Raw genomic sequence first — 18236 nt, forward strand, 5'->3', positions numbered from 1 at the left:
GCGGGCCTCCCCCCGCCTCAGGGCGCCTCCTGCCCGCGCTCTCCCCACCTGTTGGCCGCGCCCTGCCCGCCGGCCGGCCCCCGCCCTGCCCGCCGGCCCCCGCCCTGCCCGCCGGCCGGCAGCACAGGGCAGCGGCTGGGGGCCGGACCCCGCTCGGGGCGGGGGGCGCGGAGCCCCGGGGAACCCTACTCGCCGGGCCGGGTTACCTCCTCGCCAGCGCCCTCCTCCGCTGCGCTGCCCGCGCACGCCATGTTCGCGCTGCCCGCGCACGGGGCCGCCGGCTTCTCTCAACGGCCGGCCGGCTGGCTGGCTGGCGGCGGCGCCTCCCTCCGCGGCCGCTTCACTCTCGCGCCAGGCGCTGCCCGCTGCCCCCTTCCCTGCGATCGCCGGCGCGGAGTCCGCGGCCACCCTTCGCCGGCCCAGCGGGGAAGAGGGAGCCGCTCCTACGGCCCTGTCCCGCCCCCTCATTTGCATAGCCAACGCCCGGCAGCCTCCTGTGGCTTGGCCCCTCTCATGCCCTACCTTTGGGACCCGCCTCCTCATTTGCATGCCAAGTCCCTCCCACTGGGGGGACGCTGTTGCTTTGAGTACTTTGCTCCGCGGATGGAGCTTTCCCCCTGCGGGCGCCAGGTCGTTCCCCTCCCCCGCCCCGCGCCGGGCTTAGCCGCCAGCACCTGTCCCCGGACGGCCACCCATGTCCCCACTTCAGCAGCCAGCCTGCAAATCACACAGCCCAGCCAGCCGCCACGGGCGAGCGCCTCGCCTCCCCGTGCTGCAGCTCTGTCCCCTGCGGCAACAACTGCAGCCACGCCGCCAGCTCGCCTGATTTTATCACCACGGGTCTGATCCTCGGGGCGGTTTTTTAAGCCTCAGCCTGCAAGATACTGACGACTGCACGCCAAGTAGCTTTCGTTTTAAAATGAAAATGAAGTTGCTGGCGCTCATGATTGTAGCCCCCAAACTGTATCCGAAAGGGTCAGAAAGGTCAGGAGAAAAGAAAGATAAGCCAGGTTGAACAACATCTTCTATTTTAAAAAGCAGTTCCCTGTGAGGTAAAACAGCAGTTCAAGAAGGGATAACGGTAACATATTGCAATTTGCATTCCGATAAAATTAGTTTGCATATTAGTGTATGCAGTGTTGTAGCAGTGTCCCTCCCAGGATACTAGAAAGAAGAATTGGGTGAGGTAAGATCTTTCACTGGACCAACTTCTGCTGGTGAGAGACAAGCTTTCAAGCTTACACAGAGCTCTTACAACCCAAAGAATTTCTAAAGTCTGCCTCCTTTACTGGTGGAACTTCCCTGTGGACAATTAAAATAGACTAGTCAGTTTCACTCGTGATCATTCACTTTCAGGCACTTATTCACTCCTCCAATGATAAAATGTTTGGGATGCTTGTTTAAAATAAATTAGTGACTGCTGCTTCCATTAGAATATGGGGGGCGGAGGAGTAGACAAACTAATGGAAGTATTTTTTACTGGTTTTGGGGATTGAAAACTCCCTCTTTCTATGGTCCAAAATTCTAATGTCCTTATTCAGACCCCAATCTTGCAGTGAACTCTAAGGGGTTGTGCACATGCAAATAACATGTACATGTAAGTCTAGTATTGTCAACTCTTGGCAATCATGAGTCTTGGAGTATTTGGTGATTTTCTTATAACCAGGTAATTTCATGAGAATTTCACTCTTTAAAAAAAATTGTAGCTCTCATGATTGCAGAGAAAAGCTTTTAACTCTTACAGTTCAATAACCACAAGACAAATAAGATTAAGTTGTTCTGAGTTTCATGTTGCTGCCTGACTCATGACTGAATGCTTGCTGTTAACCAAACCATATCTAAAATGGTTCATTAGCAGGACTACTTGGTAGACTCTCCCACAAGGGGCCAAATCTCAAGATGTTTTGAGCATCTGCAACTCCCTGCAGAGCAGACTGCAAGAGCAGACGTCCCTCAACCCTCTGTCAATGGGAACAGAGGATGTATGGAAAAGCCACTCACCACCCAGAAGGCTCAGGTCCTCAGCAGTCAAAAGTAGGCAGGCAGCAACATCCCAGAGAGATGAGATCTGTCTACTCCTAGCCCATCCCAAGCTAGATAAAGCAGAGTTCACAAAAAGTATTGGGGGAGAAGGGGTAGATAGAGAAGTACAGCCCTAAAATGAGCACTTCCCTGTTGCATGACCCCCTATCCCTGCCAGTTGGGCTTCAAAGAGTTCTGTTACCTTTTGTTTTCATAAGCAGTGGAGACCGTGGCTGTCATCTTCTCCTTCTCCCTTCCCCATCCCCCAATGCCTTTCAGATTTAACTATAATCTGATATCTTTTCTTAGATTCAGCTATACACAGGTATGACAGTATGGATGGATAAGTAAACTGCCAGCTGCTCTTATATAGTCTTCCGCAAGAAAGCTTTTGCATCAAGTTGCCAGTGAAAACCCATCTATACCAGTATAGCTCTCTAGGACAGATCTGAAAAACACAGAGTGCTATTTTACTCTATAGATGCACTTTGCAGGCCCATACATGCCTTCCAGTTGAGTCAGTGCACACAACTTTTCAGCACCATGTGCTAATTGGTAGGCCTTTCCCAGCTCCACCTAAACTTGTTACACTTCGTATGCAGAGTACTTTTTGCCTTTACATTAGTTACTTCTCATAACTAAACAATTTGTACCCCCTTTTTACAGATGGAGTAACCCCCTTACTCAAATGAGAAGAATGGTTACAATCTAAAGGGCCAACAAAACACAGTTAGATACAGAAGGCCCATAGTTCACCCCTAATGGGGTAAGAATACGATCATGGAGAAAGAAAAGGAAGAAAACTGTAAGGAGGAACTGACTAAGTAATTACTACAAGCAGTATACCAGATCCCACAAGGCCATCTTCCCTCACTTCCCCACCCACAATGAATGAGTCCCCCTACAGAAGGGCCAACATAGTAGTTAGGATTACAGTATTTAATTACCCCATTTGGAAAAGAAGAGAGGGGTGCAGAAAACAAAAGCATATAGATCCCTTCAAAACCATCGGGTTTCTGCACAAGGAGGATTAAAAGTCTACACATGAGGATGCCTCAACATTACCCAGATCACTCATTGTTTCTTTTCTTCTTAAGAACTTGGCTCCTGCTCTAGCAAGGAGTATCTCTGGCCTAGCATTCTCATCTTTCCTCCTGCCCCACAAATTTTTCTAAGGGAGTATGCACAGTTTGGGGTGCCTGGTATGAGCAGAAACTGGCATTTACTGAGGATAAGCTGAGAGCTCTGGCTGAGCCCTCAATTTCCCCCCCAGGGTTCCCCATCTGAAGATTGGGAGAGTCAGCAACATTTTTCCCCTCAGTCTTTTACACCATCTCCCTTTGGGGAAAAGATCCTTGGCTTTTTATTGGTTCAGAAGCTCTGACTTTTCCCAGCTTCCATGGGCTGCTTTCTGAGGAGGTGGGCTTTCATTGCTTTGGTTAGCCTGGGGTTATCCCTAAAGGACAAACAGAACCTGCTGATTATAAAAGCCTCCATTACCTTTTAAATCCTAAGACTAACTCATTCATGTTTCTACATTCACTTGCTTTAGCCTTGTAAATAATTCTGTAATTTTCTCTATTTAATAAATCTTCATATGATTTATTACAGGATTGGTTACCAGCTTTGTCCGTGGTGTGAGATCTAAGGCACAACTGACCTTTTAGGGCTAGGAGTAACCTGAATATTGCTGTGATTCCTTGTCTTAAGGGCCATCTATCACAGAGACTTGCATAGCAAGATAGACTGGAGAATCCAAGGGGACTGTCTATGACTCTATGTTAAAGCTATTAAAGTGCCTGAGGAGTTTGCACTTGCTGCAGCTAGTTAGTGAAATTTTAGTTCAGGGCACAAATCTCAAATTGGTTGTGAGTTCTGCTTTTTTAAACAGTCTGCCCTGAGGTTGGTACTCACACTCTTGTGCCACTGTTGGGAGTGTCACATCCTGTTATTAATGTGCTGACTAGCATGAGCCTCCTTAGTGTTAGAATATTATTGCAGCTTCTGAATACAGTATCTAGCATTTTTACCCATACAAACATGCATTCCCAGCTTGTGTGCATGCAAAGTTCTTGTGCAACCTACATTTTGAAAAGTAAATGATTTTGGGTAAGCAACCTGAGTGAACTTGAAAGGGGGCTTCTTTATAGTACCTCAGGTTAGTCACCTCAAGATTGACGCACTCCAAGTCCCTAACTGTATTTGAAAACTTAGGCCTACACGTATACAAGGCAGCATCTCCCTCATTCAGTGCAAATGGTGCATTAGAACTACCTTGAAGCAAGGTCAGTCATCTTTTGATTAAGACAATACCTAACACTGAACAACAGATCAAATTCTTAATAGGATAGCCAAGTTTTGAAGACATTGCTATTATTAGATCCAATAAATTGCAAGCTTGCATTAGTCATCACACTGCCCACATGTGCAGGTACTTTATCAGGAAATAGCTAACAGGAACCACAGAAAAACTCAATTTAGAACAAGATAGGAAAAAACTCCTGTCAAAATAGTACTCTTAGGGAATCAACAGAAGATCAGCACCTTAAGCTAGACAGAGTAGGGCATCAGTTTCAAAGGGACAAAAATTCTTACATTCCTAGACTTGCCCAATCCCTCAGGGATGTCTTAACAGTCTCTCACATTTATTAGGCTTGTATACAATTCATACGTCCCTAGCAGAAGAGGAGCGGGGGGAGGGGGGGGGAAATCAACCGATCTCTAGATTTTCCCTTGTCTTAGGGATACTGGCCAGTCTTCCCCGTTACCAAGTCCCTTCACCTCCTGGAAGCCCCACTGATTCTCTCTTCCAGGAAGATTTTTATTTTCAAATACCTAATACATATCCTCCCAGGCATAACAAGAGAATTATCCCACCACTTAGTAAGCCTGCTCCTTCCTTCTTATTTCTTGTTCCTTTGATTCTAGTGGGCAGGGATTGATTTCTAGCAGATGTTAAAGGGAGGAGTCAACCACAGCGCCTGTAGAGCATTAACCCCTTCCCTCCCTGACCCCATGTAAGGTTTGTACATACAATACACCATATCACTTCCCTCTTCAGCTTCCTCCAACCTTTCACACCAAGCACAACTCTTTTTCCTCTGCTCTTTGTGCCTAGTCACCCCTTTTGTAGCTTCTCCCCACTCTCACCTCTGTGACTTCTTCCATGCTCTCACCTCATGCCTAGTCTCACTTGTTTTCCAATACTGGAGATGTTTACAAACTCCTCTTTCAAGTCTTGCCTCAAAACAGACTCTTTTCCCTGAAGCATTAGTAAGCCACACAAAGTACTAATATTTATTTAGAAATTAAACACTTCAAAAAACCCAGTACTGCACTAACGTGATAAACCTACCTTCTGCTGAAGTGTACGTTATGTCAGACTTTTATATTCTCTACTTCGTGCTTCATTAATTTAATCACACAAATAATTCCATTGATTTCAGTGGGCCTACTTCCATGAGTCAGTGCTCCTCAATGTGAGTACAGAATCAGGCCCTTTGACTGTAAGAATTTTGGGGAAGGAACAGCCTTCCTCTACATTTTGTAAAAGGTTGAGCAGACTGTTGCTGCTCAATAAGTAATTTATGACCAGATATGGAAACTCTTTTTGAATCTGTATGGTGAAACAAGTATGATTTAGCATAGTAAAAACTGCTTGTAAAACTCATTTCAGGACATTTCAGCTGCATTTTCTAATGGTTGCCTGCTGGATAACTTTTAGTGTTATGCTCCTTTGTCCGCTACCTTCCTCTTTCAATAGTCTTCCCAAACATTTCCCATAAACTGGAAACACAAGTGATGTTTTGAAACATGGTAGCATTTGTAAACACCAATTAGGACTTACCTAGACAAAGACAATCTTCATCTGGGATTAACCACAACCAACCAACACCTTCATAGACACCATTGCCTTTGTCTACACTATGTGCTATGTGGTGTTTAAAAATGTGTCAAACAGAACATATTAGCTAACACATTTTAAAATGCTACAGCGGCATAACTATAGTGCCACAGTATGCTGCGGTATCCCTGTAGTGTAGACGCAGACTACAGCAATGGAAGAGATTTTCCGTTACTGTAGGAATTCCACCTCCCAAGTGACTGTAAGTAGCTTGACAGAAGCATTCTTCCATCGACCTAGCTGTGTCTACACTGGGGGTTAGATAAGTATAACTACAGTGTTCAGAATGTGTGGATTTTTCACACTCCTGAGTGTCGAAGCTATGTTAACCTAAGTTTGAGTGTAGACAAGGCCTTATTTTCCCACTGTAAACAAACCCTTATACAAGGCTACCGAACTGGGAAGAATAAAGTGTGAAATTGTATTTCCTCGTTTATTTGCAAAGGGGAGTAATAGGCTGGGACCAACATAAACAAATTAAAAATTATGTCAAAATTGGCTTCAACTAGAACAAATGATCTTCTGTGAGTTATTTCACTGAGATTTCATTGTTGCTATAATGTATACTTCAATTAAGATCTATTCCATCTGTTTAAAAATGATAGTTTACATGTGTGGAAAAAAGTGTCCCATACAATTGTTTCATTTCCTTCTTTATGATCATCAATACAATACAAATCAGATTTCAGTCCTAATGGAATGCTACGGGACATTAGTGTCTGCGAAAGTGCAGGAATACTACAGTCAAGCTGTTCTGTGGAGTAAATATTTCTTAATTACATAAAAGTAAAATTAGACTGCCCATGCTGCCTTTTGAATTAATATTTGCAGCTAAGATACTGTCTCAAACACTATGACAAAGATAAGGTTAGTACACCACACACACAATTTGAGGACATGGTTGAGACTCAAACCCACCTCCACGAGGAGCGTACTTCCCAGCACTGTCTACACTGCCACGTTACAGCGCTCAGAGGAGTGTTTTTTCACACCCCTGAGCGAGAAAGTTGCAGCACTGTAAAATGCCAGTGTAGACAAGCCCTAACATTTCAAATTGTCTCATCGCCATTCTGCACAGGAATGAAAGACTACATAAAGCAAAAGGAAGCAGAGAATGAGAATCCCTTTGATTCCCACTAGAAACTAATACTGGCCTTTCTCATGTGATGTTTTTATTAGCTTCATAAAAGGGAGACGTTTATCTGCAAATTCTCTAGTGAGTGGAGTTGACAGGATCTTTAAAACAACATATTTATTTCACTAAATCCTTTTCAGGTATGTTTGTTGCTTGTTTTGTTGTACTGTTTGTATCCAAAGAAAATGAAATAAAGAAAAGGAAAACTAGGCTGACATCACCTGATGGAAATTTTCTGTATAGCACTTCCAAAAAGTAAAAACAATAATAATAAAATGCTTGAGAGGAAATAGCTATTTCATCTCTGCCTCTTGGTTTTGTTTTGTCCTCTCTCATACAGTATGTTTTGAACAGAGCAATCTGAGAAGATGGATGCACAGTCTCCCACATCATCAAGGAATGAAAATGCCTGAATGGAAACAAGACAAAAACCAGACCCAAAATTTCACATGAATGAAAAAATGCTCCACTTTCCATAATGGAATTACCATTAATCTCTATGGATATAACTTCCATGCCACCAGTCAGGTGGCAATAGCATACAAACAGAGAATTTCTTGCCATAGGTTCTTAATTCATATTTTAGGAAGCCTGTTTCTTTTCATAACACTATTATTAATTTTTTAGGTGTTCCAAAATTCTCTGTTCAAATCTTATATATATTGAACATAAGCTTCTTGTAGACAAAGAAAATCCTGCAGAATGGATGTGTGGGAGCATCTCTTACCAGATCATTTTGTTACCGTTTTCAAAAGAGGCTCTCTTTGGTGACAGGCCTGATACCATCACATGCTCCTTGTGGGAGAGAGAGTAAAGACTCTGCCGCTGGAGAAATATAGCAGTATCTGTGCTCTGCAGCCTCTGACAAGACCCAACAATACAAGACTGCAGCAGAGGAACAGGATACAGCCCAGTGACTTAGATCCAAGGGTATGGAGCCAATCCAATGCATGTTCTCTGTCTGTACAAAGGATAACAATGAAAACTCTTGGTGCATGTGTACATTTCCACTCATTTCAATCTTTCATTTCAGCCAGTAGAATTAATGACTCTACTTAAGAATGGCTTGAGCTGTTGTACCAGCCCTGACTCATTATAACAGCTATAAACAACAATCATTGATAACTTTGCTTAATTACAACCTATTTTAAAATCACCTATTCAAATAATTTTCCATGAGTTTTAAATATATCCAGCCCTTTATTAGCTAGAAAGGTCTGAAAAAACAAGAGACTCAAATACTAATTTATTTAAAAAGACTTAAAGGGCCCGTCGCAGTTCAGGGCAACTATACTTGTATTTTCCTTCCATGGTTCAGCGAGGGTGCCTACTATCCGCTTCCATCTCCTCTAAGCTGTTGCCTTTCTGGACAGAGACATGCATTTCTCTCCCTTCTGACTGGGGTATTCCCAGGATAAACAGTTCCCTGCCTTCACTGTGTATTGCTCAGCAAAGATACTCTGCCTAAACAGACCTGCTTGCTTTCTCTTCACTTTCAGAGTCTGATAACAGTGTCATTGTTACAGATTAAAGTTATCACACAGTTCTTTCTAAGCAAGCTGACTTTATTCTTAAGGTAAAAAGTATTAAACATATTAAAAACAATAAAAGAACCCGCATGCATCCTAATAACCTTACCAGGTACCACCCCACCCAAGTGGTTTCTTTTGCGGTTACAAGCTTCCACTCAGAACAAGCACACAATCTTATGAGGCCTCAGTAGCCCAAGTCCTTCCCCCATAAGAAGTGGGGTCCTCCCTGGACCAGGATTCCTTGTCCATTTGCTGGATCAGGAAGAAGGCCCTGTGTCAGGTAAAAACATCCAAAGTATTTTCTTTGCCTGTTGGTCTCTGGAGAATCCAGTTGGAACTAGTACATGCATATCTCCCCAAGAGGGTGGCTTCAAAGGCTAAAAACAGAGGAGGTTCATAAATGTCCCCCTTCCGTACTAGAGAAGGTACATGCAATGCCACAACACATATACATTTTACATTTTTAATACACTTTACCACAATGGCATTAACCCTAATTCAATAAGTTTTCACTTAATTCAATAAAGTTCAATGAGAACATAAGAATGACCATACTGGGTCAGACCTACGGTCCAGCTAGCCCAGCATTCTGTCTTCTGACAGTGGCTACTGCCAGATACTTCAGAGGGAATGAACAGAACAGGTCAATTATCAAGTGATCCATTCCCTGCCATCCAGTTCCAGCATCTGGCAGTCAGAGATTTAGGGACACCCAGAACATGGGATTGCATTCCTCACCATCTTGGCTAATAGCCACTGATGGACCTATCCTCCATGAACTTATCAAATTCTTTTTTGAACTGAGTTATACTTTTGATCTTCACAACGACCCCCTGGCAATGAGTTCCACAGATTGACTGTGTATTGTATGAGAAAGTACTTCTTCATGTTTGTTTTAAACCTGCTGCCTAATAACTTCATTGGGTGACCCTGTCATGCTGTCAACCATGAGTGCCAAATTCCGGGCAGACTGTCAAAAAGCAGGGCAGAAACCCCAAACTGGTTGCATGTTCTATAATTAGATTACAGTAACAAGTGTGAACTTTCTAAAGCACTAGAACGGACAATCCCTTTGGGCATTGCAGTCTATCTTTTCACCTAGGCCAGCTGGATAGATAGTCACCTTACACCAAAAATCACAACAATATTCAGGTTACTCCCAGTCCCAAAGGACCAGTCATTTATCCCAGCCCAGTTGTTCTCAGATCTCAAACAAATACAATGCCTGTAGCCAATCCTGTAATAAACTAAGGCTATGTCTACACTACAACCCTTACAGCGGCACAGCTGTACTTCTGCAGCTGCAACACTGTAAGGTCTCCGTGTAGCTGCTTTATGCCAGGAGAGCTTTCCTGTCAGCATAATTAAACCACCCCCAATGAGTGGCAGTAGCTATGTCGGCAGAAGAGCATCTTCCGCTAACAGCACTGTCCACACCGGCATTTTAGTTGGTGAAACTTATGTTGGTCTGGGTTTTTTCCCACCCCGATCAACAAAAGTTTTACTGATAAAAGTGCTAGTGTAGACAGTGTAAAGATTTATTAACTAAGAAAAGAAAAGAGAGTTATTTACAAGGAGAAAACAGGAAACATTCATATACGAATGAGTTATAGTCTTAGATTTAAAAAAGTATTATAAGCTTCTATAATAAGCAACTCCATTGGTCTTTTAGGGCTGACCCATGCCAAGCAGCATGAGGATCTCTTGCTTATGTTTAGGAATCTTTGCCCCTCAGAGTCCAGACTAACTGGGAAGGTGAGACAAGTTTCTAATGTTATGGAGGAGTGTGATGATATGGTGTATAAGAAATATATACACCTTTTTTGTTTTCGTAAAGGGAAATCATGCCTCACCAATCTACTAGAATTTTTTGAGGGGGTTGACAAGCGTGTGGACCAAGGGGGATCCAGTGGTTATAGTGTACTTAGATTTTCAGAAAGCCTTTGACAAGGTCCCTCACCAAAGGCTATTAAGCAATATAGGCTGTCATGGAATAAGAGGGAAGGTCCTCTTGTGGACTGGTAACTGGTTAAAAGATAGGAAACAAAGGGTAGGAATAAATGGTCAGTTTTCAGAATGGAGAGAAGTAAATAGTAGTGTCCCCCAGGGGTCTGTACTGGGCCCGGTCCTATTCAACATATTCATAAATGATCAGGAAAAGGGGTAAACAGTGAGGTGGCAAAATTTGCAGATGATACAAAACTACTCAAGATAGTTAAGTCCCAAATAGACTGAGAAGAGCTACAAAAGGATCTCTCAAAACTGGGTGACTGGACAACAAAATGGCAGATGAAATTCAATGTTGATAAATGCAAAGTAATGCACATTGGAAAACATAATCCCAACTATACATATAAAATGATGGGGTCTAAATTAGCTGTTACCACTCAAGAAAGAGATCTTGGAGTCGTTGTGGATAGTTCTCTGAAAACATCCACTCAATGTTCTCTGAAAACATCCACTCAATGTGCAGCAGCAGTGAAAAAAGCAAACAGAATGTTGGGAATCATTAAGAAAGGGATAGATAATAGGACAGAAAATATCATATTGCCTCTATATAAATCCATGGTACACCCATATCTTGAATACTGCGTGCAGATGTGGTCATCCCATCTCAAAAAAGATATATTGGAATTGGAAAAAATTCAAAAAAGGGCTACAAAATGATTAGGGGTATGGAACGGCTTCCGTATGAGGAGAGATTAATAAGATTGTGACTTTTCAGCTTGGAAAAGAGATGACGAAGGGGAGATATAATAGAGGTCTATAAAATAATGAGTGGTGTGGAGAAAGTAAATAAGGAAGTGTTATTTACTCCTTCTCATAACACAAGAACTAGGGGTCACCAAATGAAATAGGCAGCAGGTTTAAAACAAACAAAAGGAAGTATTTCTTCACACAATGCACAGTCAACCTGTGGAACTCCTTGCCAGAGGATGTTGTGAAAGTCAAGACTATAACAGGGTTCAAAAAAGAACTAGATAAGTTCATGGAGGGTAGGTCCATCAATGGCTATTAGACAGGACGGGAAGGGATAGTATTCCTAGTTTGTTTGCTAGAAGCTGGGAAATGGGTGACAGGGGATGGTTCACTTGATGATTACCTATTCTGTTCATTCCCTCTGGGCACCTGACATTGGCCATTGTCAGAAGACAGGATGCTGGGCTAGATGGACCTTTGGTCTGACCCAGAATGGCTGTTCTTATGTTCTTAAGTGTTTAATGGAACACAGCAGACTTTGTAAAAGGATAGGGCACATAGTCTCTACTGTGATGAGGCAAAGGGAGCCTGGAATGGATGTTGCCTATTAGTACCTTGCAAATCAATCAGTCAGGGATGCCCAGAAATGTTATCCAGCTGACAAACAGGGAAAGCATTTTGGCATCTTAGAAGCGACTTTGATATGTTAATTTTCTGCTCTCTTTCAAAGTTTTCAATAAAGTATTGTGATAGAAATATTCCACGAGTTCTACATGCCAGAGAGTATTTACATTCTGATTTATCCTAAATAACTTCCATTGTTAATTTTTAAATGGTATTAACTCTCAGGATGAACATCCACAAGCCATTCAGCATCTTGTGATTATTTAGGGCAAATTATTAACAAGACAAGATATTTCACACTCAAAAATATATTAGTTTAGCTACATTAACTGAAGTACCCCTAATATATAGCCTCCAAAGAACTCGTTTTTCTTGGGGAAAATCCGACTGCATCCTGTCCCATCTCTCCCAAATCCATGGGTATTTTAAATACTGTTTACTTTATGTATATGATTTCCTGTGGTCCTTGTGACCATAGTATCTAAGCACTTTACATACTTTCATGCAGTGGTGGGCAACCTGCGGCAAGCAGGCTGCATGCGGCCCATCAGGGTAATCTGATTGCGGGCCGTGAGACATTTTGCTGACGTTGACTATCCACAGGCTCCCAGTGGCCGCGGTTCAAAACCTCTGCGAGCAGAATTATTATTACCCCCATTTTACAGATAGGGAAAGTGAAGCACAGGTTACCAGTAAGGGAATTTGAGCAAGACACACAAGAAGTCTGTGACAGAGCAAGAAATAAAATCCCAATAATTCTGATGCCTAATCCAATGTCTTGACCATGGATACATGGAAGACCTGATAAGCAGGAGAACAAGTGCCATGAGAAGAAGCAGGCTGTGGGAAGCTAGTGCAGGGATCCTCAGGGTTCCTTGTGCACCGAAGAGGAGTAGAATAGATGTGGGACTTGTGGTTCCCATGACTGGCCCAATCCACCAACCAATCCCTCTTGCCACGGAGGATTGTGCAGAATCTATGAAGGTTACTGCACTTCCAAGACTGCAGTAGAAGTTGCAGAGATGCTCTGCTTCTGTAGCTTGAGGAGATGCAGGGATTCCCTAATTCTTGCAACTATCATGGAACTCCCATCCCCCTGTGCCAAGTCTATTTACCCTCGCTTGGTACAGGACCTGGGTTTGGCCCTGACAGGCTAGGCAGCAGTAAAAGTCTCACAGGAGGATGGTTGAGAAGTAACATTACTGGAAATACTGGGAAAGAATTTGTAGGGCCACTTTCCCAAAACAGGCATCCTCTCTACCCTCAGAATGTAAACAATAACACTGACTTTTACAGACTTATTGTATTGCCTTACAAACAGCAAACACTAGTACTAGAACAGTGCAGGGGCACTAGATTTGGTCTGCAGTTTCTATGGACACAGGCGCAGACTTTTCCTTGTCCCTGGGGGGGGTGCTTAACCCCCATGTCAGCCAAGGACCCGCCCCCACTCCACCCCTTCCCCCAAGGCTCTGCCTTTACTCTGCCTCTTCCAGCTCCTGCTCTGCCCCTCCCCTAAGGCCCTGCCCTCACTCCACCCTGCCTTTGCTTCACCTCTTCCTTCCCCCACTCTACCCCCTCCACCTGCTGCTCTCCGTCCTCTCCCAGCTGCCAAACCGCTGTTGGGCGGTGGAGGCGGCAACCCCCCCCCCCATCAGCTGATGAGCCATGGCCAGTGTGTGCTGAGCACCCATTATTTTTTTCCATGGGTGCTCCAGCCCCGGAGCACCCACAGAGTCAACACCTATGTCTATGAATCAAAATCGGGGACTTCAACTGGCAAGAGTTCACAAACCACAAATTGTGCTGTTCTTTGAGTTCTAGTTGCAATTTCAGATTTTTGTGAACAAAAATTCCAAATGAAACTGGCGCTAACCTGTGAAACTTGTCTGTTTTGTATTGAAACAGGTGAACTTCGAACCCCCTTCCTATAGCAGTATCTCTGTGCCCATGTGTCTTGTGAGACCCTTCCATTCCCCCTCAAACACAACTGCTTTCCTCTTCAGACCTTCTAAGACCATCCATGCTGCTTCTATCCCCACCTATCTCCCTGTCAGCTTCAACTATTGTGGTGATGGTGAGACAGATTAGACCAAGTCTTGTCCCAGTTCACTCAACCTTGACAAGTTTGGGGAAGTTTTGCTGGCATCATGTTTCAAAATGGAAGTTTTCCCACAATCCTAATTGGAACTTAACCAGAAATGCATTAGAAGCTGGCCTGGTCCTAGGTAAATAGAATTAGAACCTTAAAGGTGATTGTATTTGTTCTAAGTACTAGCTAGAGCTAGTATCAATGCCCCACTTTCTGTTGAGACACTTATAAATTTTTTCTGATGGGTCTGTCTTTAATGTTTTTTTCTTGCACGATCTCTATAACAGTTCTTTCCTATAAATTTTCTACATACATGGATGCTCAACTGGGTCTTTTATTGTCATGGAGACCTAGATCTTGGTAGGAGTAGCCGTGTCAAATGTGCTTCGCTAATGTATTCCTGTTTTTCTCCCTTTTCATGCCCTCTTTTTTAAAATGATGAATTCCAGTTTCATATTATGCCAAAGAGAATGTCTTATTTTGTTTATTTTATATTAGCTATAAATTCATACAGATTTATGGTCCAGCAAAAATATTATTTATACTCGGAACAAGCTTGCAGGATTTATTTTTCCACAGTCACAAAGGGCTATTTTCTGATAACTTGGAATCGGCTGAGAGAGAGAAATAGAGAGGCACTGATTGCCAATATAGGAACGTATCACTTTATACGTCCAAGGAATTCATGATTTTGCTTATTTTTTACACTTGCTTTTTGCCTGGCTATTCATAGTCTGATAACGTAATCTCGCTGGAGCAACAAAAGGTGTTTGAGTCAACTAATAAATACTGCCTAGTAGCATATTTTCCACTACAAATAATGCAAAGAAGGGTTTGAAATATTTGCTCAGAGGATACTGCCTAGTTGGTTAAACCTAAAATGTGAGCCACATAGACATTTATACCAAGAGTGAGTTCCCTTAAGGATGCAACTGGTTTCTGTTGCTGGAGTGGGAAACAGATAAAATGCTTTGATTTTCAGTACATCTTACAGACTAACACATGTGGGTGAGTTCTTACTGTAAACACAGATGGCTGTGAGACACAATAGGTCACAGTGAAAAGTCAAGCATTTATGTGCTGGTTTCTTATTTTCCACTGAAGCAAGGATTATCCAGGGGAGAAATATATGCTTATGGTCCTTAAAAGAAGACCTTTTGGACTGGACCATTTTAAAAAATAGGTTGAATTTTAGGCCCAGCAAGGCAAATCTTAAGAGTGAGACTATGTCTGATCCCAGGGGCGGTGAGTTGTATGGGCCCGTGGTGCCCGGGCTTCAGCAATGTTCAGGGCCCGGCGGCCTGGCTCCACCAATGTTTGGGGCCGGGTCTCTCCCCCGGCCCCTCCTGCAACCCCCCCGCACCTCCCCCAAGTGTCCCCGGCCCCCACTTGCTGCCTCCGTGCAGCTCCCCCAGCCCCCAGAGCATCCCTGCCTCTCCCCTGCAGCCCCACGCTGACTTGGCCCGGCTGGTTCCCAGCATCAACTGCTGCCGCAGGATCCTAGTGCCCCCCATCCATTAGTGGCAGGGCAGGCTGTCGTGACCCTGCTCTTCCACCTAGGACCCTTCCCTTTTCCAGCGGGACCCTCCACCAGCAAAGGGGGCCCCCTGCCTTCAGTCATCGCTCCTGCCCCATGCTGGAAAAGGGGCAGCCCCATCCCTCTCACCCATTGAGGCTACAATGAGGGGCAGCAGCAGGGGAGGAAGGGCACATGTGATAGCAGCCCTCTCTCCCCCACCCCGGCACCCACCATGGGGGAGGCGAGGGGGCTTCCTGGACCTGAGAGGGGCCCATGGAGTATGTGCAGTGACAGTGGTGCAAGGTGAGTGTGCTGCCAGGGAGGAGAGGGGGGTCCCCCCAGAGCTCACTGCTGCCACTGGGGAGAGGGCTGGGAGAGTCTTCCTCTCTGGCCCCAGCCCCGGGGCAGCCTGCCTGCACCCCAAGCTCATCCCCAGCCCTGCCCCACCCCAGAGCCCACAGCTCCAGACAGAGCCCTCACCGCCCCCCCACACCCATACCTTCTGCCCTAGCCCTGAGCCCCTCCCACACCCCAAGCCCCTTATCCCTGGCCCCAGCCAGAGCCCTCACCCTCTTCCCCAACCCTTAGCCCCATCCTGCATCATGAACCCTAGACCCCCTCCCCTACCCAAACTCTCTCCCAGAGCCCAACCTCTGACCCCTTTTGCACCCAAACTCCCTCCCAGAGTCTGCGCCCCTCCTGCACCCCACTCCCCTGCCCCAGCCCAGGGCTGGCACCCCAGACCTCCTACCCCCACCCAAACTCCCTCCCAGAGCCTTAGGCAGGTGGGAGGAGGAGTTTGGGAGGGAGGGTTCTGGGCACCACCAAAATTTCTACAAACCTGCCACCCCTGCCCTTACTCACACCATTCATGCTTCCTCGCACAAGTAAGGGCTGCAGGATCTGCATCCTTTAAAGCTAGATGTCCCGATTTTAAGGGACAGTCCTGATATTCAGGGCTTTATCTTATATCGGCACTTATTATGTGTCACCGCCTGTCCCAATTTTTCACACTTGCTATCTGGTTACTGAATTTAAATCTTGTATTTAAATGAAGAACATTATGATAGAAACAAAAGGCCAGATTCAGTAAATGTGCAAATCTCTGTGGAAGATTTTATGCCTGTGTGGGCCAGCATAAGAGAGGTATCTATGGCAGAAAATAAGGCAGAAAACTACACTACAGCAGCACAAATGGACTCTAGAGGGGAAGGATGGTTGGTGGTTAGGATACTAGCTTCGGGCTTGAGAGATCTTGGTTTGATTCCCTGCTTGGACTCTGTGCCTCAGTTTCCCCATCTGTAAAATGAGGACAACAAAACTTCCCCACCTCACAGAAGTGTTGTGAGGATAAATATATCAAAGGCTGTGATGTGCTCCATTAGTATGGTGGTGGGGGCCATGTAATACCTAAGGCCTTGTCTACACTTGCAAGTTAGAGTGCATTAAATCAGCCCCGGGCGCCCTAACTCCTGAGGTGTCCCCACTGGCACGGCATGTAGAGCGCCCGGACTCCGCAGCTGGAGCGCCCCTGGTAATCCACCTCTACGGGAAGCATAAAGCTTGCTGCGCCCCCGCTGGAGCACCGCAAACCAGTGTGGACGCCCTGGTCTATGAATGCGCTCTGATCGACCTCCAGAAGTGTCCCACAATGTCTGTTCTAGCTTCTCTGGTCATCATTTTGAACTCTACTGCCCTGCCCTCAGGTGACCAACCGTCAGACCCGCCTTTCAAATTCTCTGGAAATTTTGAAATTCCCCTTCCTGTTTGCTCAGCAAGGCATAGTGTGCTCTCAGCGCATCTAGGGCCGTCCCTAGGCATATGCAGAATACGCAGCTGCATAGGGCACCATGAAATTTGGGGCACCAAATTCCCGCAAATTTCATGGTGCCCTAGGCAGCTGCGTGCTACATACACAACAGCACCAGCTCAGTGGCCAGCCCTATCCCCCGGCTGGCCCCCCACCAAGGCCTGCAAGGGGTAGGGCTGTCCCTAGGTGGGTGTGGGACAACTCTGGACAACTCCCTCCATCCCACCTCTTACCCTTCCCCCCGCTCCGCCCCTGGCCCGCCCCCATACCACCTCTTCCCCCAGCCTCCCCGCACTCACCAGCAGTGGCGGGAAGCGGAGCAATCCAATCCCAGCCTGCTCTACTCCACCAGCTCCCAGCCGCGTTGCTCCACTTCCCGCCACCGGTGAATGCGGGGAGGTTGGGGAAAGGACACCCCCCACACCCACCGGTGGTGGGAACCGGAGTGACACAGCCCCAGCCCACTCCGCTTCCCTCGCCACCGCCCCAGCCGAATCGTTGGTGGGGGTGAGGAGGTGGGTTGGGGAAAGGACTGCCCCCCCACAGGGGAAGCTGTGGTCAGAGCGAGGGAAGCAGAGTGGGCTGCTCCGGCCCCCCGCTAATCCCCCAGGCCACTCTGGGCCTGTGGGGCCCCCCAAAATGCCCCCCCCCATTTCCTGCCTCCCGGCCCCGCAGGCCCTTGAACACAGCCCAGACCCTGGCGGGGCGGGGGGAGGGGGAGAGCAGGGATGGCCCTGAGCTCATCTTTCCAGATGACCATGCCTCCACCTGCCAGGCGATCCCCAGTATGGAGCAATGGCAAGGTGCTGGACCTCATCAGTGTTTTGGGGGAGGAAGCTGTCCAGTCCTAGCTGCACTCCAGCCATAGGAATTATGATACCTTCGGGTAGATATCAAG

General features: G+C 45.8%; 1 protein-coding gene across 2 annotated transcripts in view; it reads right to left on the reverse strand.

The window, feature by feature from the left end:
• The window catches only part of TTC39B (tetratricopeptide repeat domain 39B), a 138724-nt gene extending 138259 nt beyond the window's left edge, over positions 1–465 (reverse strand). For both annotated transcript variants that reach the window (XM_075128794.1, XM_048850371.2), the window contains exon 1: positions 207–465. Coding sequence is in view for 1 of the 2 variants with exons in the window: in XM_048850371.2 (XP_048706328.1) it covers positions 207–251 (45 nt within the window). In the remaining variant the exon portion in view is untranslated. The remainder of the gene's footprint in view (positions 1–206) is intronic.
• Positions 466–18236: the final 17771 nt, after the last annotated feature.

This window comes from Caretta caretta, chromosome 5, assembly GCF_965140235.1.
Source record: "Caretta caretta isolate rCarCar2 chromosome 5, rCarCar1.hap1, whole genome shotgun sequence".
NCBI classification, from domain to species: domain Eukaryota; kingdom Metazoa; phylum Chordata; order Testudines; family Cheloniidae; genus Caretta; species Caretta caretta.